Source organism: Panthera leo, chromosome C2 (assembly GCF_018350215.1).
Source record: "Panthera leo isolate Ple1 chromosome C2, P.leo_Ple1_pat1.1, whole genome shotgun sequence".
Lineage (NCBI taxonomy): Eukaryota > Metazoa > Chordata > Mammalia > Carnivora > Felidae > Panthera > Panthera leo.
Genome location: NC_056687.1, coordinates 65,222,646 through 65,248,657, shown reverse-complemented (window position 1 = coordinate 65,248,657; position 26,012 = coordinate 65,222,646). Strand labels below are relative to the sequence as shown.

Here is a 26,012-nt window from a genome sequence, read left to right as displayed (position 1 = left end):
GTGGATACTGTTTCATTTGATAAAGGGGAAAACTGAGACTTAAAGTAAAATGGCTTTGCTTTGGTCACATGGCTGCAAAGCCATAGATGCCAAGCCAGCGATTTGCCTCCAGAGCCCATGGTTTCAGCCACTACACCACATGGCTACACAAACCTGGCTCCTGAAAATGGTTATTTTCAGGGCAGGAACTAAAAACAAAGAGGTCCAACATGAAAACAAAGCACTAGATGTACACTTAGTGCATTGCTCCCCTCTCATTTAGTAAAAGTTTCAGTCTGCATGAGAGCTTCCTTCTAAAGGAGCAAGCTCCTGCAATGTACAGACTGAATATCTATGCTAAGTATCTTCTGCATATTATAGCATAGACATTTTGTCAGCAACACTGAGAAGAAAAAAAGATGGGCTCCTTTTTTTTTTTTTTTGTAATAATGCTTATCTACTTCATTTTTGTTAAATTTATATCTTATTTCAAATGACATAGGAATTATCTTTTTTATTAAAACAAAACCAAACCCTACTACACACTTAGGCCCACAATGTTTCTAGGATCCAAAGGCACAAGGATTTCATCACAGACCCATTTGCCTTACCTAGTGATACCTCCTCCTTCTAGTGACTAAGTATCTTTTTAAAAGGCTGCAAGAATAAACATACAACCCACAGATTTCAACTCCAATTTTGGGAAATTTTTAATTTACTATTGTAAAATTCAGGGCAAAGAAATATGTATTGATTGACCTGTACAGATACAATGCCAAATATATAGATCAATCAGGAAAGACTATGTATTTAAATTTAAGGATAAGTAAAGTAAGTGTACAATTGCCCAATTCTTGGTGAAAACAAAAGATAAGAGCAAGTCACTGCCCCTAGAGGTGCCAGCACTTGTATCTGTCAGCAGGCTGGCCAAGGAGAAGACTAGCCTTTGGCATTCAATGGACAGGGCAACATAGATCCCTTCAACTCGCCAATGAATTTTAAGTCCAGAACATTTTCAGTCTTTGTCTTGTTTAGTTGTTGATGAAGGGTTTCTAGGAAGATTTAGTAGTGCTTCAATTTTCTTAACATCATCTTTGGATCGATTTTTCTGTAAGCTACTTTCAATTTCTTCAGGGAGGAGTTCAGTAAATTGCAGTCTGGCTTTACTGTAATAAAAGAATGAAAAGGATATATCAAGTACTGCTCCATTTCTTTAGTTCTTAGATTTTTATTTTAGCTTATTTTTCTCTTAGAGAGCGAGTGTGTGCGCAAGTGGGGGAGCAGGGCAGAGGAAGACAGAGAGAATCTCAAGCAGGCTCCATGCTCAGCATGGAGCCAAACACAGGGCTCAATCCCACAACCCTGGGACATGCATGACCTAAGCCAAAATCAAGAGTTGGACGCTCAACCGACTAAGCCACCCAGGCGCCCTGATTTTTTTTAAAGATAGTATTTGTCGTCTTCTTCCTGTGACTTATGAGCAAACATTGCTCACTGCACTTTAAACATAATGGACCTTCTTTGCTCTCCTAACCTGTTCCACTCACATGCTGACTACGATTCTCATATCACCAAAATGGACACTGCTGTGGAGGCAGCTCTGATCCTTACGATATTCCAGAGTTCATGCAGGGGTATCGTGCAGGAGCTGAAACACCCTAAGCTGAAGTGTGAGCCTTGCAACCTGGCTGTCCTGTTGCCCTCAGGGCTGGGGGGGCATGTGACTGCCCTGCCACTTCATTAACTGTCTGTTGCCAGACCTCGTGGGAACTGCACAATGGTAAACTCAAGATGGAAACGTCAGATGGGACAACACTATAGATGTGTATTTACAAGGAATTAAAATCTAATTTCCAAATAACAGATCAGTTCTTTTTCTAAATCTAGTATTAGTGTCTTCCTTGAAGTGATTATCAAGGTCATCTAAGACTTTCTTCTCAACTCTTCACAACCAGGTTGGACCATTTCTTCTTCCATATCTCTATAGCCAGTTTTCTATATTTTCTTTTTTTTTTTTTTCTAAAATTTTAAATGTTCTTTTAAATTTATATTTGAGAGAGAGACAGAGCATGAGCAGGGAAGGGGCACAGAGAGAGAGAGAAAAAGAGACATAGACTCTGAAGCAAGCTCCAGGCTCCGAGCTGACAGCAAAGAGCCCAACACAGGGTTCAAACTCATAAACTGTGAGATCATGACCTGAGCTGAAATCAGATACTTAATCGACTGAGCCACCTAGGTGCCCTGACCAGGCTTCTACATTTTCAGCTCACTAAGGCAATGTTTTATGTTCTCACTTTAACTTCTCTATGATTATTTTCAAGCAAAGAGGCAGGCATATAAGTTCTTAACTATTATTAACTACTTATTAAATTAACTCTTCTCAGGAATATCATATATATACATATATATATATATATACACACACACACACACACACATAAATTTTTGACACTATTTCCTTTTGCCAAAGTATTTTTACATTACTGTAATTCAATTCAAGTTATTGCTTTTAGCCATTCTTGAGGTTTTCTATCTCTAAATAACTTATCAACTGCTCTAGTTATTTTTCTGGTTTCCCTTTTTTATTGAAATACAATTATTACCTGTTCGTATTTTTCCAAATGTTAATTCTTCTGCAACTTTCTATATCAAATTCAAATACCAATATATTTTCCCTACCTTTCCAATTTCTTAAAGTTTCATTTAAAAAAAAACAAAAAAAAAAACAAAAAAAAAGAAAAAGAAAAAGCTTCTGGGGCACCGTGGCTCAGTCAATTAAGTGTCCAACTTCGGCTCAAGTCATGATCTCACAGTTCATGGGTCTGAGCCCTGCATCAGGCTCTGTGCTGACAGCTCAGAGCCTGGAGCCTGCTTCAGATTCTGTGTGTCCCGCTTTCTCTGTCCCTCCCCAACACATACTCTGTTCCTCTCTCTCTCTCTCAAAAGTAAATAAACATTAAAAAAAAAAAAAAAAAGCCTCTTATGACATCTAAAGAACTAGAAATAAGCTAACAACGCTTTCATGCTTTTAATTCCCCACACCAGATTTTATACTGGCATTATAATTTTAAATGCTTTATCTCGGAACTTAGAAAACTACATATCTCACATACCCTCTTACAATGGAGAAGAGGAGTCAATGAAACAAATATGTATTGAGCATTGTGGTGTGATTCTGCCTATAGAATGGCTGAGAAAACTGAGGGCTTGAAATTAAGGAAACTATCTAAGGTCACAGAACTAATTAATAGCCTAGCTGGGATTTAAGCTCTGTTTTCAAGGTTTAATTGGCTACAAAATCAATGCTTTTTCTCATATAGAACCTAAGTCCTTGGACAACTGATCTACAGATATTAAGAATTTCCATGTGTGGGGGCGCCTAGGTGGCTCAGTCGGTTGAGCGTCCAACTTCGGCTCAGGTCACGATCTCAAAGCTCGTGAGTTCGAGCCCCGCGTCAGGCTCTGTGCTGAGAGCTCAGAGCCTGAAGCCTGCTTTGGATTCTGTGTCTCCCTCTCTCTCTGCCCCTAACCCACTCACATTCTGTCTCTCTCTCAAAAATAAATAAACATTAAAAAAAAAAAAAAATTTCCATGTGCGTATGTGTTTTTAGCACAAATCAAAGTTTTAAGTAAAAACATGGAAAAAACCAGACTGCTTATCTATTCAACATGGGGCCTGAACTCACAACCCTGAGATCAAGAGTCGCATGTGCCACCAACTGAGCCAGCCAGGTGCCCCAGAAACTCTTTGAATTGAGTGGTGGTTTAGAGTACCTGGGTTAAGAAGAACACCACAATGGCTAGGAAAGCCAGGTACCTTTATCTTCACCTGCTCCTTACCTCTCTTCCAATTTCAGCTCATGGAGTGCTTTGCGATCCTTCTGTGTTCTCTCTTGGACAGTCTCCCCATAGAACTTCTGAAATGCCATCAACAGACTTCCTACAGGAGTGCTGAGAAGGAAGCAGAGAGAAAGCTTAGGAAAAAGCAGCCATTAGACCACACACCATGTGAGTGTCTGCTAAGGCAGGAGCAACACCGACTGAGCCACTTATTCCCTGACAGGTACAGGAACTCTGACAAAGTGTCCTTGTCAAATGAAGAAAAAATTATTAAGGCAATTTCCTTCCTGGTCTTCTAAACAGTAGAGAAAAACAATCACTGCAACTTCCCAAAATTAACTGGTATAAAAACAACAGGCCTATAAATTGGCTGTTTTATCATGAATGATAAACTGGGAAAATATATACTTGTGACAAGTTCTAGTAAGTAGCTTTATACTGAAGATTTCTCAGAAATGAAATTGTAACAGGAATGGTACCAAAACCTCCAGAAGGCAGGAACTGTGGAGGGCATATGTGGTTGGAGGAAGGATACCATTGGCTTCTGGGGATGGAACCACCAAAACATCCTACAGTTCGAAAGTCTGGCACAACAGTCTCACCCACACTGTTAATAGTTACCCATCGAGAAACTGATTTAGATAACAATTATTACAGTAAGTTAAGGGTTTGGTTCTTATGTTCTCAAAGAAAAGGAGTTTTTGACTCTGAGATAACTTAAGTTCCCTCTGGCTACAACATAAGTAAGCTCATTTGAAAAATTACTGTAGCCAAGTGGAAAAGTCCATTGACAGATGGATAAAGAAAATGTGGTATCTACAGCCTTTAAAAAGAAGATCCTGTCACATGCTACAACATAGATTAACCTTGAGGATGTTATGCTAAGTAAAATTAAGCCAGTTACAAAAGGACAAATAATATATGATTCCATTCATATGAAGTATCTAAAGTAGTCAAAATCAGGGCGCCAGGGTGGCACAGTTGGTTGAGCATCCCACTCTTGATTTCAGCTCAGGTCATGATCTCATGGTTCATGAGTTTGAGCCCTGTGTCGAGCTCCATGTTGACATGTGGAGCCTGCTTGGGATTCTCTCTCTCTGCCCTTATCCCACTTACATACTCTCTCTCTTTAAATAAACAAACTTAAAAAATAATAAAGTAGTCAAAATCATAGAAACAAAGTAAAAACGTGGTTGCCAAAGGCTGGGGGACAAGGGGAAGGGAGAATTAATGTTTAATGGGTACAGAGTTTTCAATTTTGCAAGATGACAAAGTTCTAGAGATCTTTTGTACAATAATGTGAATATAAAAACACTACTAAACTACACACTTAAAAATGGTCAGGCTGGTAAATTTTATGTTATGTGTTTTTAATGACAATGAAAAAGAAATTATTTTTGCTGCTAATTTCAACAATTTTTCCCTTCAAGCCAAGATGGTATATTAACAATATAACAAGTGGTGCCTGGCTGGGTCAGTCAGTAGAGCATGTGACCCTTGCTCTTGGGGTCCTGAGTTCAAGCCCCACGTTGAGGGTAGAATTTACTAAAAAACAAACAAAACACAATATAACAAAAATCATGTCTGCGATAGATTATGACATGCTGAATTTTTAAAAATAATTTAAAAAAGGAATCCATAAGTCTAGTGTAACTTCCTCCTTAAAAGGGGGTAGAAAAAGGGAGAGGGTAGGTGGAGGCGAAGGGAGAACTCAGGTGAATGCCAACTAATAAAAACAGAAGAAAAGATAGCACTAACAAATCATTTTACAACCATCAGTAATAACCGATTATGGCAACAATTATAATAGATCATTAAAACCACTAGAAAAAAGATAGCTGGAGAACATGCTATTCACATAGTCTTACCCAAGATTATTTACTAATCACAATGAGAATAACAGAAGCCTTTCAGTGGAGAAATTTAAGTCAATACTAAATATGGTAGGCAGAATTCTACAATAGCCCCCCAAATTGTCCTGCCCTAATTCCTCAACTATAAATTATACCCATGATTCTGTTACATAGCAAAATTTTACAGATGTAATTAAGGTTAGTAATCTGTTGAATTTGAGTCAATCAAAAAGGAAATTATCTGGATGAACCCTTTAAAAGCAGAGAGTTTTCTCTGGTGGCAGAGACAAGTCAGAGAGATTCAAAGTATGAGAAGGATTCAACATACCAGTTGCTGGTCTGAACATAGAGGGGGCACTGTGGCAAGGAATATGTACGCCTCTAGGAACACTGGTGTCTGGCTGACAACCATGCAGGGAACAATAACTTCAGCCCTACAGCCACAAGGATTCTGTCAACAACCTAAATGGTGTAGGAGCAGATTCTTCCCTAGTCCAATAAGAACCTGCCTGATCCATACTTTGATTTTGGCCTTGTAAAACTCTGAACAAAGAGAGCCCATCAGCCTCCTCAGACTTCTGACCTACAGAACTGTGATATAATAAACGGGTGGTGTTTCCAGCCACAAAAGTTTGTGGTAGTTTGTTACACAGCAATAGAAAAGTACTGCACCAAGTAATTAACATCACTTACAATAGGTGAAGACAATATGTATCTTGATGTGATACACCGAGAAGGACTAACTTCACCTACACTGTATTCCTGACGAAAACATTTAACCTAAATCTACTCATGAAGGGATAATGAAAAGAAATTGAAAAATTTTCTGGGGGAAAAAGAGCAGTGGATCTATTCTAGCTTAAAGGAATCAAAACTGTAAATGCAATATGCAATTGGATCCTGAGTTAAATATATATATGTATGGCATTATTGTAATAATTGAAAATTTTTGAATATGGACCATATCTTAGATAGCTATATTGAATCAATGCTAAATTATTGACTGTGATGATTATACTGTGGTATCATTGGTGAATGTTCTTCATTTCATCCTGGGAGATACCAGCTAATGTATTCAGAGGTGAAGAATTATGAGGTCTCTAACAGTTTAGTCAGAAAGAAAAAAGGAGAAAGAAAAAGAAATTTACACACATTCCACACATATACAGAGACATACAACAAATATGACAAAATGTTAACTGGTGAACATAAGTGAAAAGAGTATATGGGTGTTTGATGTACTAATTCATTCAACTTTTCTGTAGGTTCAAATTTTTTCAAATTAACAAGCTGGAGAAGAAAAATTTTTTAATTTATTAAACAAACAAAATCAAACAAAAAAAATTTTTAACAGAATGTGCTTGTTAATTGTTTCTTATTATTTTCCTGCTCCTTGTAAATACCATTGTTCAAATTACAAAAAGGTTCAGGTGTTAGTGATATCTAAGCAGTGATAATTGGAAGTAAAATCAACAACTGGGGTAAGATTAGAATTTGACAGTCAAAGCGACAGCCAATACAAAACTGAAGGCCTTTTATAGGCTGTAAGATTCAAATTTATTCTTTAGAAATTAATGAGATTTTTAACAGTAAGGCATTAATGAAAGTTGTGTTAATTTAGTATCAAACCATATTAACACTTACCCTAGCAAGGCTCCAATTATGCCACCAGCCACCAGACCACGCAGGCCTAAGTTTATTCTAAAAAGGCTTCCTGTGACAGCTATTTTAAAACAAACAAACAAACAAAAAACCCAATATTAAATTACCTGTAAGTACTAGAATCCATTTAAAAAATTTTTCTTCTATAAAAAGAACATAAACCGCTGAGTAAGTTTTCAGAACCCAGTATCAATAATACATCACCATAACCTAGATTTCCTGAATCTAAAATGCCAAGGGCGCCCGGGTGGCTCAGTCGGTTGAACGGCCGACTTCAGCTCAGGTCATATCTCGTGGTCCATGAATTTGAGCCCTGCATCAGGCTCTGTGCTGACAGCTCGGAGCCTGGAGCCTGTTTCCGATTCTTTGTCTCCTTCTCTCCGACCCTCCCCCATTCATGCTCTGTCTCAAAAATAAATAAATGTTAAAAAAAATAAATAAATAAAAAATAAATAAAATGCCAACACAGCTAGTTTCTCTTCCACACTGCAGGTTCAAAGGAAGAAACATCCCTTTTACAAACCTAATTTTTGTATATCGGTTCTATGGGTCCAACCTCTTCTCATTCTGCTTCATTTCTGCCCACCTCCCATTAAAAATCTGTAATTTCTTCACTCCCATCTCTTCAATTTCATCCTTCTTCAAGAAAAGCTTTCCCCAAAGAACAAAAACCCCTGCAGTTTGTACCTTGCTCCAGTCTCACCCTTTCTGTCCTGCTACAACCCTCAGGCAGGCCTCCAAGTGGGCATGTGGTCTACAGTGCCACCAGGTGGTCAGTGCACAGGCTCCCTTTCCTTCCCACTGTATGGTATATCCAGGACGTCATTCATTTTCCTCCCTCACTATGCACAACACAACGAATGCATCTCATGTAGTAACATTTTTAAAAAAACAATTGAGACTTATGTGTCTTATTTAAGTACTATTTGTTTTTTTTAATTTTCCAAATTTTAAAATTAACAAGAAAAAAAATCACCTTTAATTACATTACCCCGAGATGGTAATAAATTTGGTCTTTTTTTCAAGTCTTCTTTTCCAAAGAAAGCATTTTTTTAAAAATAAAATATTGGGGGGGGGGGGGTAGGGGTTCCTGGGTAGTTCAGTTGGCTAAGCAACTGATTCTTGGTTTTGGATCAGCTCATGATCTCAGGGTTCATGATTTCGAGCCCCTTGTAGGGCTCCATGCTGTTGAGCTTGCTTGGGATTCTCTCTCTCACCTTCTCTCTCTCTCTGCCCCTCCCCTGCTCACTCTGTCTCTCTCAAAATAAATAAACTTAAACATATGTGTGTGTGTGTGTGTGTGTGTGTGTGTGTGTGTGTGTATTTTTTTTTCTTTCTTTTTTTTTAGGGGTGCCTGGGTGGCTCAGTTAAGCAGCTGACTCTTGATTTCGGCTCAGGTTATGATCTCACATAGTGAGATGGAGTCCCACACAGGGCTCCGCGCTGGGTGTGGACCCTGCTTAAGATTCTTCTCCCCCTCTTCCTCTGCCCCTCCCTCACTCATTCTCTCCCTCTCTCTCTCTCTCAAAAAAATAAAAAAATAAAAAAAGAATAAAAAATAAAAATAAATATTTTTTAAAAAGCTATCAGAATAGCCAAAATCTAGAAGACTGACAGCATTAAATGGTGGCAAGGATGTAGAGCAAAAGAAACTCATTCATTGCTGGTTGGAACACAAAATGGTACAGTCACTTTGAAGACAGTCTGGCAGTTTCTTACAAAAATGAACATATTCTTACCATATGATCCAGCAATCACGCTCCCTGGTATTTACCCAAAGGAGCTAAAAACTTGTGTCCACACCAAAACCTGCACACATTTATAGCAGCTTTGTTCGTAACTGCCAATACTCGGAAGCAACCAAGATGTCCTTCAGTAGGTAATGGATAAGTAAACTGGTATATTCAGACAATGAAATCTTATTTAGCACTAAAAAGAAATGAGCTATCAACTCATGAAAAGAGACTGGAGGAAACTTAAATGCATACTGTTAAGTGAAAGATGTAAATCTGAAAATGTTATATAATATATAACTTTCTGGAAAAGGCAAAACTATTGAAACAGTAAAAAAAAGATCACTGTTTATCAGGGGTTGGTGGGCAGGATACATAGGTGGAACAGATTTTTAGGGCAATGAAAATGCTCTTTATGATACCACAACGATGGATACATGTCATCATACATTTGTCCAAACCCACAGAATGTACACCAAGAGTGAAACCTAAGGGAAACTATGGACTTTGGGGGATAATGATGCATCAGTGTAGGTTCTTCAACTGTAACTAGTATCCCACCCTGGGGTAAAATGTTAATAGTGGGGAGGCTATGTTTAAGTGTGTATGTTGGGGCGGGGGGAGAAGTACAGTAAAACCTTGGATTGCAATTTACTTGTTCTGCGAATGTTTCACAAGATAAGCATTATTTCTAGTAAATTTCAACTTGATAAATGAGCAAAGACTTGCAATGTAAGTAGCACCTGACGCTGAATGTCATACGATCACAACTGAGCCAATAGTTCTTCTCTCTCTTTCTCCCTCTCTGGGAGATTGTGGGTGTTCGTCTCCCATGCTCGCATGCTCAGTTTCAGGCTTTTCAGAGCATTGGAAATCAGTGACTTTTCAGAGCATTGGAAGGTGCCCACAACTGGCACTAGTGTATTTTTTGTCACTTCAAAGCACCTGTGGACAGTCCTTTGCTTTTCCATACAAGAGTAAGCTTAGGAATGCTTTGCTTCATTCTAGGTCAGGCTGCCTGCAGATATAGACCCTTCCCTCTGTTGTCTTATGCTGAATACATTAAATACAGTATATGACAAGAGTTTATGAATACTGTACTGTAGTCAACATCCGTTAGTAATAAAGTTGTCCTACACAATAATCCTCCTCTCTCGTCTCCCTCAAACCAGCCACAAAGATTTTCAAAGGTAAGTGCAGGTTAATCTATTTTTCTTTATATTTTGTACTTTCCTTATTCATTTGTATTATATTACAGTATTGTAATCATTTTTATACGAATATTTGTGAGTTGTGAAACAAATCATCTGAGTTTCCATCATTTCTTATGAGGAAATTTGCTTTGATATACAAGTGCTTTGGATTACAAGCATGTTTCCGGAATGAATTATGCTCCCAAACCAAAGTTTTATTGTATATGCAAAATCTTTGTATCTTCTGCCCAATTTTACTGTGAATTTAAAACTATTCTAAAAAATAAAGTCAATTAAAAAGGGGGGAGGGAGTAGTGAGGCTTATAAGCTATCAGCAGCCAAACATCAGTCAGACTCTTTATTACACAAACTCTTTATTACCATGTGTTCTGTAAATAGGTTACTTTTTTTTTTTTCCGACCTTAGTGTTTATTTCTTTTTCTTGCCTGAATGCACTGGTTAAAGTCTCCAGTATAATGCTGAATACAACTGTATTCATCTCAAGTATACACCTTAATTACAAGTGTATACAGCTTTCCCATGTTCTCAGTCTTAGGGGAAAATCATTGTCTTTCACCATTAAATACGATGTTTGCTGTAGGTTTTTTTAATGTTTATTTATTTTTGAGACAGAGAGAGACAGAGCATGAATGGGGGAGGGGCAGAGAGAGAGGGAGACACAGAATCGGAAGCAGGCTCCAGGCTCTGAGCCATCAGCCCAGAGCCTGACGCGGGGCTCGAACTCACGAACCGTGAGATCGTGACCTGAGCTGAAGTTGGACGCTCACCCAACTGAGCCACCCAGGCGCCCCGCTGTAGGTTTTTTAATAGATGATAGGTGACCTTCACTAGGTTAAAGCAGCTCCCTTCTATTCCTAGTTTGTTGAGAGTTTTTATCATGAATGTTGGATTTTTGTCAAATACTTTTCTAAGCTAACCTTAAATTCCTTGGATAAATTCCACTTGTTTACAGTATACAATCCTTGGTTGTTGCTGGATTTGGTTTACTAATATTTTGTAAAGGATTTTTGTGTACATACTTTTCTTTTTAAAGTAATCTCTGTACCACCTCACAATGGTCAGAGTGGCTAAAATGAACAAATCAGGAGACTGTAGATGCTGGAGAGGATGTGGAGAAACTGGAACCCTCTTGCACTGTTGGTGGGAATGCTAACTGGTGCAGCCACTCTGGAAAACAGTGTGAAGGTTCCTCAAAAAATTAAAAATAGACCTGCCCTATGACCCAGCAATAGCACTGCTAGGAATTTACCCAAGGGATACAGGAGTACTGATGCATAGGGGCACTTGTACCCCAATGTTTATAGCAGCACTTTCAACAACAGCCAAATTATGGAAAGAGCCTAAATGTCCATCAACTGACAAATGGATAAAGAAGATGTGATTTATATATAAAAATGGAATACTAGTTGGCAATGAGAAAGAATGAAATCTGGCCATTTGTAGCAATGTGGATAGAACTGGAGAGTATTATGCTAAGTGAATAAGTCAGGGAGAGAAAGACAAATACCATATGTTTTCAATCATATGTGGATCCAGAGAAACTTAATAGAAGACCAGGGGGGAGGGGAAGGGGGAAAAAACAAGTTACAGAGAGGGAAGGAGGCAAACCATAAGAGACTCTTAAATACTGAGAACAAACTGAGGGTTGATGGGGATGGGGGAGAGGGGAAACTGGGTGATGGGCACTGAGGAGGGCACTTGTTGGGATGAGCACTGGGTATTGTATGGAAACTAATTTGACTATATTATATATATACACATATCATATTATATTATATATACATAATAAAAAATATTTTAAAAATCAAAATAAATAAATAAAATAATCTCTGTACCCAACATGGGGCTCAAACCCACGACCGTGAAATCAAGAGTCACATGCTCCACTGACTGAGCCACCCAGGTGCCCCTGTGTATATACTCTTGAGTGATAGTGATCTGTAGTTCTCTTTGCTATCTTCATCTTCTTCATTTGGCTTTGGTATCAAGGATAATACTAGTCCAAAGGAATAAGTTTGAAAGTGTTCCTTCTTCCTCTATTTTATGGAAGAGTTTGTGAAAGAAACTTCCCAAATAGCCACTGAAGCCATCTGGTCTTGGGCTTTCTTTGTGAAAAGATTTTTAACTAACAATTTAGTTTATTAACTTGTTGTAGGGCTATCCAGATTTTCTATTTCTTCTTGAGTAGATTTTGGTAATTTGTGTCTATTTTCTTTTTCTTGGTCAGTCTTCCTAAAGTTGTTTGTTATCTTGTCATTTTTAAAAAATTTTTTAATGCTTATTTTTTGAGAGAGAGAGAAGGAAAGAGCATGAGTGGGGAAGAGTCAGAGAGAGAGGAAGACAAAGAATCCAAAGCAGGCTCCAGGCTCTGAGCCATCAGCACTGAGCCCGACGTGGGGCTTGAACTCCTGATCTGTTATTGTCTATTTCACAATCTGTTATTGTCTATTTCTCCTCTCAATTCAGTGTTTCTTTTTATGTATTTATGAGCTCTGTTGTTAGTTTATATGTTTATAAATGTTATATCTTCTTGATGGATTGGTCCTTTAAACATTATAAAATGAGGGTGCCTAGATGGCTCAGTTGGTTAAGCATCCGACTTTGGCTCAGGTCATGCTCTCAGTTTGTGAGTTCGAGTCCTGCATCAGCCTCTCCATTGACAGTGCAGAGCCCACTTTGGACCTTCTGTCCCCTTCTCTCTCTGCCTGTCCGCTGTTCACTTTCTCTCTCAAAAATAAACATAAAAAAAAAATTTATAAAATGTCCTTTGTCTCTAGCATTTTTTAAAAAGTTTATTGGTTGATTGATGAGAAAGAGTGTGTGTCCACGAGCAAGGGAGAGGCAGAAAGAGGGAGAGAGAGAATCCCAGGCAGGCTCTGCACTGTCAGCACAAAGCCAGATGTGGGGCTTCAACTCACAAACCGTGAGATCATGACCTGAGCCAAGATCAAGAGTCAGCTGCTTAACCAACTTAGCCACTTAGTTGGATACTGTTATTTTTTTTAATTAAAAAAAAAAAAAGTTTATTTTTGAAAGAAAGAGCATGCAAGAATGCGAGCACATGCAAGTAAGGGAAGGACAGAGGGGGTGACAGAGGATATGAAATGGGCTCCCTGCTCACGGCAGAAAGCCTGATGTGGAGCTCCAACTCACAAACCGGGAGATCATGACCTGAGCCACAGTCGGATACTTAACTGACTGAAACACCCAGGCACTCCCTCAAATACTACTTTTATTTTTTTTAATTTTTTAATGTTTATTTATTTTTGAAGGAGAAACAGAGCATGAGTGGGGGAGGGGCAGAGAGAGAGGGAGGCACAGAATCTGAAGCAGGTTCCAGGCCCTGAGCTGTCAACACAGAGCCTGACGTGGGGCTCGAACTCAAAAATTGTGAGATCATGACATGACTGACGCCAGACGCCCAACCCACTGAGCCACCCAGGAGTCCCTCAAATACTATTTTTAAATTAGGGAAAAACAGTTAAAAGAAAGGAAAACAATAGGTTTATAGAGTGTTTTATATTAACCTACATATTAACCATTTCTAGTACTTTTCATTTCTTCCTGTCAAGTTACTATTTGGTGTCATCTCCTTGCTCCAACATACCTCCATTCCTTCCCTCTCATTTGTGCTATTAATGCCATATACAACTTTAAATATGCTGTATGTCTAACACTTCAATTTTGTTATTATTTTACATAATTGTCTTTTAGATTAGTTATGAGAAAAAATATTTATACAGCCTTTAATAATTACTTATATAATTATCTTTATCAATGCTCTTTAATATTTCTCATAGATTCAGGTTACTATCTGGTTTATTACATCCTTTTAGCGTGAAGAATTTCCTATAGTATTTTTGTAAGGCAGATCTGCTATTAACAATTTTTCTTTGTTTGTTTATCTGCCAATATCTTTATTTTTGCCTTCAATTTTGAAGAGTGGTTTGTTAGAAACAGAATTCCTGGTTGACAACTTATGCTTTTCAGGCCTTTGAATGCATTCTACTGCCTTCTGGTTTCCATCATTCTGATGAGCAATAAGCTGTTAATCCTCTTTGGTGTTCCTCATGGGAGTTATTTTTTTCTTGCTGCTTTTAAGATTTTTCTTTCAACAGTGTAACTATTATGTGCTTAGGTGTGAATCTCCTCATGTTTGTTCTTCTTGGAGTCTGTTGAACCTTTTGGATGTGTGGATTAATGTTTTTCATCAAATTTGGGAAGTTAAGGACCATTATTTCTTAAAATACTTTTTTCTAACCCTTTCTCTCTTTTCTACCTAACATTCCCTTCACACATATATTGGTATTTTTGATGGTGTCCTATAGGTTGCTCAGGCTCAGTTCATTTCTCTTCATTTTAAAAATTCTGTTCTTCACGAAAAATCATCTATATTGATCCCTCTTCAAATTCATGAATTCTCTTTTGCTATCAAGACTGGTGTTGAGCTCCTCCTCTCCAGTGAAATTTTAATTTCTATTGTTGTATCAACTTTCAACTTTTCATTTGATTTTTTTTTTTTATAATTTCTGTCTTTATTGATATTCTCTATTTGGTAAGTCACTATCATCATACTTTTAAATTTCTTTAAAATGGTTTGAAGCCTTGTCTTCTATGTTCAATGGATGGGTCCAGTCAGAGACATTCCCAGTGAGTGCTTTTTTAATCCCCTGGTTTTACATGTCATATGATTTTTTTGTTGTTGAAAACTGGACATTTTAGGTAATAAATTATAGCAACTCTGGAGTTAACACCCCCCACACAGGGGGGATGACTGTAATTCTTTGTCTATGTAGTGACTTGCCCGGACTAGTTCTGTGGAGTCTTTTTTCTGCAGAGTACAGCCACTAACGTCGTTGCTCAGTTTTTATTTGTATGCGTGGTTTCCTAGGCATCACACTGGCTTAAGTAGTCAGCCAATGATTTGTCAGAAATTATGCTTAAGCATCCCAAGCTAGTAACACTCCTATCCTTTACCAACGTATCTGTGGTTGAAGAATGCATTCAAAGTTTAGACAGTTTAAAATCTCTTCTGGCTTTTTCTTTTGGTGTTCACAATTAACCCTCACAACTAACCAAAGATAAGTAGCTTGCTAGGGCCCTTGCCAGTCTCTCCAGAGTGTGCATGAATACATACTTACACATGTGTGCAACTTTCCAGAATTCTAGGGATACATAGAATCTTATTAAAACCCCCTGTGGCTGTCTTGTTCCCTAGATATTCCTGTTAAGATTCTGCCTCATCTGCCAGTCTATTCCTTACCCCAAATAGTATCAAAACCTCAGATTAGCTGTGTGATATTATCCTTCCCTGTTGCAATTGTTTTCAGCAACACCCCTTGGCTTGGAATTTTCTGTTTTCTGCTCCAAATAAAGTCAGCGCCCTCAAGCAGCAGAAAGCCAGTCCTCCAGCCTGTCCTTATGAAACTTCTGCATCACAGAGCTGTGGGCTAGGGGGGCAGGAGGAGCCCTAGGCTGAAACACCACAGACTCCCAATGTTCTTACTGAAAGTCAGTAGAAATTCTTGGATAAATGCTTACTGATTTGTTGTGTGCCTGTGGTCAATTTCCAGCATCTTTAAATGGTTTTTGATAATTATGTCCAATTCTATTGTTGCTTTTTGTGAAAGAATTTGCCAAGCTCCTCACTCAGTCATTCCAGATGTCAAATATACATTTATAAATGTCCAGATGAATGCCATATAATAATGAGGGGAGACATTCTTGACATGATTTTGACTTCAGGGGAAATTACTTCAGTGTTATACCATTAAATTCAATGTTGGTTGCTGGTTTGAGATAAAAACTTATCTTGTATCATGTTTATTTTTTTACTAATTTTTACACTCAATTTACATTCAAGGAACATTTATTCTACTCTACTATGTGTCAAATAGTTGTGATATAAAAGGCGAAGACTTTCTCTGATATCAAGTAAGTCATCTAGTGGAGAAGCAAAACAAGTTAACAGGTACAACATAGAGTCGTAAGTGCTTTGATTAAAATATTTATAGTTAATTATGGGAATATAGGGGAAAGACACCTGAAGACCCAAAAATAAGAAAATAGGGACTAGGAAACTAAAGCTGACAGATAAGCTGAACCTTGAAAGACAGGTTCAATAAAAGCTGAATAAAATTATTTGCAGGAGTGGGAAGGCATGCTCAAGAAAAGGGACCAATACATGTAAAGCAAGATTATGATGGGTTTGGGAAATCAAGAGTAGAGTCATAGGGTGGAGCAAGAGTGGTACGTGAGGACCAGATCAAGAATCAACATTAGAATGATGGGAAACTATGAAAGAAGCTCAAGCAGAAAGTGTTATACTCACATTCATATTTCCAAAAAGTAACTAAGGTAACAGTGGAAGTGGAGGAAACCAAGACTAGAAACAGGGAAGACCAGATAGCAGCAGTGGGAAGAAAGAGGAGGTGAGAGTCCCTACATATTAAAGGAATCTAATTAAAGGACTAGAACTTTGCAAAGAAGGGGATAAAAGGCAGAACCATATCATTATCTGGTTTCCAGGTTTTTTGTTTATTTGTTTAACATGGTAAATTATAAAGAACCTAACGACAGGAGCAAGTATGGAAGTTGGGGGAGGAAAACAGAGTTTGGTTTGGATATAGGCATTTGAGCCTACAGAATACCCATGGAAAAATGGTGGCGAGTTAAAAAAGGGCAAGTTCCAGCTGCTCCAGTGCTATTAATGCCTATTTCTAGTTTTATATTTTAAAATGTTTCCATTAAATTGTTAAGTTCAAATTATGTGTACATGTGTTTGCCTGGGTGTATATATACATATACACAGAGAAAGAGAGCATGCACTCAGAAGAGAGAACAAGAAGCAAATGGGCTAAAATGTAAATAACTGAATCTCTGTATATAAAGGTTATATGGTGTTCCTTGTATTACTTTTATTTTTAAAACTTTTTGTAAGCTTGAAATTATTTCCAAATTAAAAAAATTTTTAAATGTTTTATGAATTATATGTACCTTTTTGCATGTAAGAGAATTACACGAGGTAGTGAGTGTTTGAGTATATGTGGCACTTCACATTTACATTTCTGGAAATAATACTTCAATACTTATTTTTTAATGTTCATTTTAAAGAGGTCACATTTACCAGAGGCATAAAGCTTTAAAATAAAATCCAAACTCTTAGTATGAAAAATCTGGTCCCTTTCTACGTAATTTCACCAAACTTATCTCAAGCCACTCTTCCCCTTACTGACTATGTTCCAGCCTTATTATCCTGCTTTTGAGGAACTTTCTTGCCTTGGAGACTTCACCCTCAATGTTGCTTCTGCATAGGCTACTCTTCTTCACACTTTTCAGGTATCAGCTTAAATGTCACCTCCCCATAAAGGCCTTCTCTACTCACCCTGATCATCCCATTGCTTCACCTGTTTGCTATTTTCTATCACAGCAGCCTTTTTCTCCCCCAACCACATTAGACTATAAAACTCCATGAAAGCAAAGACCTTTTCTGTTTTGTTCACCAAGTATACCAAGGGCCAAGCATAATGCTCTCCATACATTTTGCATGAATGCTGAATGAGATGTGATGAGAAGTCAACCAAAGAATTCAGTAGTTCTGATTTATAAGTCCTTAAATATTTCCCAAACCATATTTGAGGAGACTGAAAAACATAAACAAGAACAAAAATGTCTTACCTCCCGCAATGACAAAATGGCTTAGGGCATTTTTATTTCGGTACACATTTAGACCAGTATTCACTGTGCTGGGAAGAAGGGGGAAGGAAGAAAACATAAACTTTAAAGCATATCCCCCTTACTTTCTCGACCACAATTTTCACTAAAGTGATAGGTATTAGAAATGCCTACTAAGTCAATTCCTGGTCTTAGTCTAGGTCCCGTGAATGTGTTCCGGACTACCAATATTCCCTAGGTTTTCTAGGTGGACCTTCTGTTGAAGAATGAACCAAAGAATTTCTCTTACTTAGAAACCTTGTCCCTACTTTGATAATAGGTGGAAGACCTCCATCCATGGATGCAAACCTATATCTGGACCAATCTTTTACATAGATAAAAGTTCTTGGGGAAAAAGGTATTATGAATCACTTTCATGTGAGTGTTTAGTTTTTAAAAATCTCACTTGCTCAAAAGATGTGCTCCCAAAATAATACTAAGACCTTTTGTCACAACTCAGAGAGAACTTACTTGAATATAGTCACAAACACTGTAGTTCTCCAACTCCAGCGCCAGCCGTACCGGATGAAGCCTCGTGTGGCAGCACGATGTGCAGATTGCTAAAGTTAATGAAAAGGCTGTGAGATTCCAAGACCCCTTAATACATTCTTTATTCTAAAACTGTGGTAGAATGATGGCTATGGATTAGGCAGGGACACCTAAACAGAAACGTTATTAAGATCTCTAGAAATACCGTTTACTGAAACTTAAGCAAAAGTCCCATGTGCATCCTATTCTATCGGGAGATAGAAAAGGAACTAAGAATTGCCAGTGTCAACCAAGCAATCTATCAATGAGGCATAAACAGAAAATCTATATGGCAAATGCCATGGCAAATATAAAGTCAGTATTAGACATGCTTTTTATATCCAAGAAATCTTGGAAAAAAGAAACCATAAAATAAAAAAGAACCAAAGAAATGGTAAATAAAAGGGTAAGGATGATAGTAATACAGATATAGAGAAAAGAGCAAAGAAAAGAGAACTGATATTTACTGCCCACGTTCTATGTAAAAGTTGTGTTAACATATTACCTCATTTAATCTTTACAACTTTTCTTTTAGGCAGGTGTTTCAGATTTAACTAAAGCACAGAGAGGAAGTTTCTAACCAAGATCACTCAGCCAAGAAGGAGTAAGTCAGAACTGGAAGACAGGTTGTCTGTCTCCACATCACCATGGAGCAAGTCTGGTACAATATCCTGAGGATATAGTCTAGATTTTGAGAGAATCCCTAAGTGGATTCTTAACTACTACAAGATACTGGGCAAGTCAAAACCTCTCTGAAGAGTATCAGTATGGACTCGTGGCTTTTAACAAATAGGCAGATAAATAAATAGATACAGATGTGTGTATGAATATGTGCACATAAGTATATATGAGCACACACACATTTCCTAGGGCCTATAGAAGCCATGATATCCCTGTAAGTGAGCATATGTAGCATCAAATCTTTGTTTTTTTAATGTTTTTATTTCATTTTTGAGAGACAGAGTGCAAGCGGAGGAGAGACAGGGAGAGAGATACACACAGAACCTGAAGTAGGCTCCAGGCTCTGAGCTGTCAGCACAGAGCCCGACGCAGGGCTTGAACTCATGAACTGTGAGGTCATGACCTGAGCTGAAGTCGGACACTTAACCGACTCAGCCACCCAGGTGCCCCTCAAATCTTAGTTTTATATATAATTTTTCCACTAAAAGAAACTAGAACTCCTTGGTGATGACTAACTCTGGGGCTGGTACTGGAAAAGTAAAAGATGAGCCAGGAACATCTTGCTATGCCAAAAAATAAAGATATGCTCAAAGAACGATGGGGACATATAAAAAGAACAAAGGAGCTAGTTTAAAGGGCTCCAACTGTCCAAATCTAGGCCAATTTCAGCATCAAGATAAATAATGATAAGAATGGATTATAAGCTACAGAGTAAAACAAGAATCCACGAGTCCACATTGATAGAAATAAATTATAAAAAGACAAATACAGGAGAAGGGAAAGCTCTTCCTTAAAGCTGAATATGAAGCAATAAATGTAGGAAAGATGGGATTAGGAAATAACCATTTCGCAACCACCACAGTATTAACTCTTTCAGGTAAGAGTCATCATTGAATACTAAAACTAAAGCACGGAAATTTGATGAAAAATAGGATATTTACATAGTCTCAAAGTATCTCATAAGTATCCATAAGATATTCACTAATTACATTTACTAATTATCTTGATTTCAGCTCAGGTCATAATCTCAGTCCTGAGATCAAGTCCCGCCTGGGCTTGCACTGGGTGTGGAGCCTGCTTGAGATTCTCTCTCCCTTTCCCTCTGTCCTTCCCCTGCTTGCACGTGTGCTCTTTCAAAAAAAATTTTTTAATAAAAAATAAAAAAATTACAAAGAGAGAAAAATAATAATTTTACAGTGGATAAGCCTGGCAGAGACCATCTTAACCAAGTGCCTAAAGTAAACATCATCAGTAAAGGGACAACAGATATCATGTGCTCCTGATATAATGTACTAAGTAAGAAGTACATTAAGTACGTCTAAGTAAGAAGTAAGGAGTACTAATACCCCAATCTAGGGTATTCCTGCTAAAACACATAGCTGGAATCTAATCATGAGAAAACATTAAACAAATCCAAATTGAAGAACATTCTACAAAATAAATAGCCCACATGGGAATGCAAGCTGGTGCAGCCACTCTGGAAAATAGTATGGAGGTTCCTCAAAAAACTAAAAATAGAATCACCCTACGACCCAGCAATTGCACTACTAGGCATTTATCCAAGGGATACAGGTGTGCTGTTTCGAAGAGACACATGCACCCCCATGTTTCTATCAATAATAGCCAAAGTATGGAAAGAGACTACATGTCCATAGATGGATGAATATATAAAGAAGATGTGATGTGTATATATATGTATATATGTAGATGTATATATATATACATCTACATATATACATATACATACATACAATGGAGTATTACTTGGCAATCAAAAAGAATGAAATCTTGCCATTTGCAACTACGTGGATAGAACTAGAGGGTATTATGTTAATCGAAATTAGTCAGAGAAAGACAAATATCATATGACTTCATTCATATGAGGACTTTAAGAGACAAAACAGATGAACATAAGAGAAGGGAAACAAAAATAATATAAAAACAGGGAGGGTGGCTCAGTCGGTTAAGCGGCCGACTTCGGCTCAGGTCATGATCTCACGGTCCGTGGGTTCGAGCCCCGCGTCGGGCTCTGTGCTGACAGCTCAGAGCCTGGAGCCTGCTTCAGATTCTGTGTCTCCCTCTCTCTCTGACCCTCCCCTGTTCATGCTCTGTCTCTCTCTGTCTCAAAAATAAATAAATGTTAAAAAAAAAAACACAAAAAAAAAACAGGGAGGGGGACAAAACAGAAGAGACTTATAAATATGGAGAACAAACTGAGGGTTACTGGAGGGGTTGTGGGAGGGCGGATGGGCTAAATGGGTAAGGGGCACTAAGGAATCTACTCCTGAAATCATTATTGCACCATATGCTAACTAATTTGGATGTAAATTTAAAAAAATAAAAAATTAAAATAAAATAAAATAAAATAATAAATAAATAGCCCCCAATCTTCAAAAATGTCACAATCAAGAAAGTTAAAGAAAGAGAAACTGTTCTATATTAAAAGAGACTAAAGAGGGGTCTCTGGGTAGCTCAGTAGGTTGGGCGTTCGACTTCGGCTCAGGTCATGATCTCACAGTTCGTGGGTTCGAGCCCTGCATCGGGCTCTGTGCTGATAGCTCAGAGCCTGGAGCCTGCTTTGAATTCTGTGTCTCCCTCTTTCTCTGCCCCTTCTATACTCCTACTCTGTCCCTTAAAAATAAACATTGAAAAAAAATGAAAAAAAAAAAAAAAAAGACTAAAGAGGCATGAAAGGCAAATTCAACATCTGATCCAGTATTAGATGCTGGACCTGGAAAAAAAAATTATTTTTATTTACTTTTAAAATACGGGTGCCTGGGTGGCTCAGTCGGTTGAGTGTCTGACTCTTGGTTTGGCTCAGGTCATGATCTCATGCTTCATGAGACTGAGCCCTACACTGGGCTCTGCACTGACAGCGTGGAGCCTGGCACAGAACCTGACTGGGATTCTCTCTTTCTCCCTCTCTCTCTGCTCCTCCCCCACTTCAGCTCCCTCTGAACACTCTCTGTCAAAATAAATTAATAAACTTAAATAAATAAATAATATTGGAGAGACGACTAGCAAAATTTACATAAAGTCTGAAAATAAGACAATAGTACTATATCAGTGATAATTTCCTGATCTGGATAATTATATAGTGATTATATAAAAGAATGTCCTTGTTTTCAGGGAAATACATGCTGAAGTATTTATCATGAGTATAACTTACTCTTTAGCAGTCACAAAAAATAATAATATGCATTATACAGAGAGAGAATGCTATAGTAAATGTGATAAAAAGTTAACATTTGGAGAATTTGGGTGATAGGTATATAGGAATTCTTTGTACTACTTTTACAACTTTTAAGGCTGACAGAATTTTAAAAAACAAAACAAAACCCAAACAACTAATTCTCTGAGCTGTAACCTCCTCACTTATACAACAGAGTTGATGTACAGATCTAACAAAAGAGTTAGCACTCTATAAACTGTAGAGTTATAAATGCTAATTATTGTTTTAGTGTCCTCCAAGGAGACCCTGTGAATGGGGTTAATATGCTACAGCTAAGCCTTGATGATTTAGCTAGGGATTAGAAATATATTTCAGATACTATACTTGATCTTAGCCAAAAGACTGAGAAGTGATAGAAATATATTTCAGAAAGTAGAGCCATGGTGGTAATCCCTCTGAAGATAAGAAAAGTAGTCTGACAAACCATGTGTATGCTCTTTAGCATTAATACGTCTACTGTTGTTAAGTGCAGGTTTTGTTTCTTTACTCTGACATCTTAACCCTTCCAACCCTACCACCTAACTGAATAGCTAAGTGTAAAGTGAATTACTAAACTAATATGCCCTCAAATACTTTTAGAGTATCAGTACTTACCACAGCATCAAACCGGCTATGATAAACTTCTGCTTGGCTCTGCTCAACATAGTGCTGTTTAGCATGGATAAAAGCTGGTATTCCTCCATATGCCCAGCCAATGATGCCTGCTGAAATAGCCGCCTTATAAATATTCTCAAGTTCCTTTGAAGTTCTCTGCTGTTCACTAAGACATCAAAAAGACAATGTTGTTTGGGATTAGTTTATGGATACTGCTCTCCAAAAGACAGTACATTCAAAATGACCCCAATACTAACACTACCACATTTTTCATCATGGGCAGAATCTCTGGATTAATAAAATCTCCTGATGAATTAAATACCACAGTTATATCACAAGTAGCTCAAATCTCAGCCAAAATTAACCTATGCTGTTAGAAATTAAGCTATTGGTTGATTACCCTTAGGAAGATAGTGACTAGAAGGGGCACAAAGGGGAGCTTCTGAAATGCTGCTAACAGTTTCTCGGTGTTGGTTACACAGCTATGTTTAGCTTGTGAAAATTTGTTGATCAATATATTTATGTGTAAATAGATGCATATTATACTCCAATAATGTTTTTTTCTAAGGTGGTTTTATTTGATGACTATTACAAGTCCACTACATCTCTGGAATCAGGAAGAATCTGTAAAAGCTGGATGCAAGGATCAAGATTTCCCTTTTTGAATTTTAAGCTAACTTTTGGAAATGACACAAACCTACAGATTTTAGGACAATATATTCAAGAACAAAATCCTAGATTAAAAAAAAAAAAATCAAAACCTGTCTTTCTGAATTCTTCACTTTTATGCCATGCTCAGATTGGGCCTGTATGATAAAAAGCAACAAATGAGAGATCTCACTGTGCAATGGACACCACAGACCAACCTAACATAAGGAAAAACCACTGTTTAATTCAATTTGTTACTCTCAAAAGAAGAAATTAGAATTGATAATAAAGCTTTGAAGATGTTTCTAGAAGCTCTAATGAATAGCTAAGTTTTTAAGTATTATGTTACTATAAATGGCCCTCTAGATAAATACTAAATGTTATTTACATTACTAAATCACTTTCTTCGGAGACTATAAGGTGTTTATCTAATTCTAATTATCAATAACCACATCTCTGAAATCAGAATCAGTGAGTCTTTACAGCTCCTGCATCTACAAGAGAAATCTAAATAAAATTTCTCAGAAAACTGTCATTCTTATACTTACTTAGGCCAATAGGAAAAAACTGCTATAATTTGAACCCTGTACTTATCTTGTATAGTGAATAAGATCAAAAACATTTACCTAAAAATTGGCCTATGACAGAACTCAGAAAAGAGAAAATGTAAAAGCTTAAAATTTAACAAGCCAGATGAATATGCTTTGCCTCCTTTTCATTCTCTGAAAAATTCCATGCCATAGGTGATATTTATCTCCATTTTATTTATTTGGCTCTAAGAAGTCCTATGGTTGGCCCAAACAGCTAATAAATGGTGAAGAAATAGCACAGTGGTGGAAAAGACCTAAACTACAAGTGACAACAGGGTTGTGGTTCTGGTTCTGTCACCCACTGTTAAGTGACCTGCAGCCAGATCACAATCTATGAACTTTAATTTCCTCATCTATGATGGAGGGGAACATAGAAGTTAACCTAGATTACCTTCAAGTTTCTTTCAGCTCCAACATTCTGTGGTTTCCAAAGCTGATCAAAATAACACTCTTCTGTTATATACTACATAGGATCTTTCACAAGTATCTCAAGTAAATATTGATTGGAAGGACCAATGAGAAAGGCTGCCTCATTATCTTTAAAATAAAGATAATATTTCAATAAAGCAATTAAACACGATTCTGCCAACTCCTTGTCCCAACAATCTCAGCAACATAACAAAGCTTCAAAGTTAATTTAACCACCTGGTAACAGTGTAGTATTGTAAACTATTTCATGAAAGGGCCATTTTTCCACCAATAATTGATAAATGATGAAATAAGTGAATAAATGAAATGAGTTTTCCATTAAAGTGAATTCAGTTTGAAGTTAATTTTGTATTCTGAAATAACCTTATTTGTTGATCTAGCTAATATCGTTTCTTTTATAAAAATGAGACAATACTTGCTATTATTTTTTATATATTCATTATCTGACAGAATAAACATTTTACAGCTCTCGCTGCCGTCTCTCCAATCTCCATTTTTTTGGAGAGAAGGGGGAGCTATGGTCATGAAATACCAAAGTTTGGAATAAAGTGAAATGCGAAAAAAAATACTGGAGCGTAATCTCGCTGATGTGGATTCCAGGGTCAATTCTGACACTAATTAGCTCGGTCCAATTCTTCTAATTTGTAAAATCGGGGGATTACACTAAGACTATATTCTCTAAAAATGCTCTGATTTATAATGAGTTTCACTCCTACCATTTGTAAACTGTCCTGTCAATCAACAGAACTACTAAATGGCAATGTGAGGACACAAACTTGGGATACAAACATTACAACACCAAATCTTATTCAAAAACAAACCACATCACTCAGGGGTCCTTCACCCCAGGATGACCCAGGTTGCAGGACAGCTCTTCGCAGTCCCCTCCCCACAGACCCTAGGCACTTTTACTCTTTGACAAACAGGTCCCGGAGGCGGTCCCATCCGGATTCCAGGTAATCAGGCTCTGGGACGTAGGAAGACAGCTTCTGGTTCTCCGAATCGGCAGCCACAGCTCCCGCAGCAAAAACCCGAGGGAAAGGACACAGCGCCCGGCAGAAGTAGCTCTGTGGCGCTGGCGGCCGCACCTCCATGGCCCTCACGGAACCTGCGGGCACACGCTTGGGTTCTCAGGGCTCCAAGGCCTCTGGGAGACGCCGTGGGAGGACAGTAAGGATAACTGCAGTAATAACTAGGTGAGTACCCTTCTACCAGGCCCAGCTAATTTGCTTCCAGGGTCGACACCACATTCTTGACACCCTCCTCCCCAGGGCCGGCACTGACTTAGGAAGACCTTGGATACACGAGACAGGAAA

At 37.8% G+C, this 26,012-nt stretch overlaps 1 protein-coding gene across 1 annotated transcript; it reads right to left on the bottom strand.

The window, feature by feature from the left end:
• Positions 1-472: 472 nt before the first annotated feature.
• TIMMDC1 (translocase of inner mitochondrial membrane domain containing 1) lies at positions 473-26,012 on the bottom strand. The gene is made up of 7 exons (XM_042954520.1): positions 25,609-26,012; positions 23,030-23,195; positions 18,466-18,554; positions 17,959-18,026; positions 7,317-7,395; positions 3,820-3,930; positions 473-1,145 (listed from the first exon to the last, which is right to left on the bottom strand). Exons 1-7 carry the CDS (start codon positions 25,788-25,790, stop codon positions 995-997), a joined length of 846 nt encoding a protein of 281 aa, XP_042810454.1. The 5' UTR covers positions 25,791-26,012; the 3' UTR covers positions 473-994.

Excerpts from the sequence above, each read along its gene's own strand:
- TIMMDC1 (XM_042954520.1), bottom strand. The coding sequence starts at position 25,790 with ATGGAGGTGCGGCCGCCAGCGCCACAGAGCTACTTCTGCCGGGCGCTG. Across the intron at positions 23,196-25,608 it reads CGGGACCTGTTTGTCAAAGA|TGAACAGCAGAGAACTTCAA; the intron begins GTAAAAGTGCCT and ends TTGATGTCTTAG. Across the intron at positions 18,027-18,465 it reads GTGTTTGTGACTATATTCAA|CACAGTGAATACTGGTCTAA; the intron begins GTAAGTTCTCTC and ends CCTTCTTCCCAG.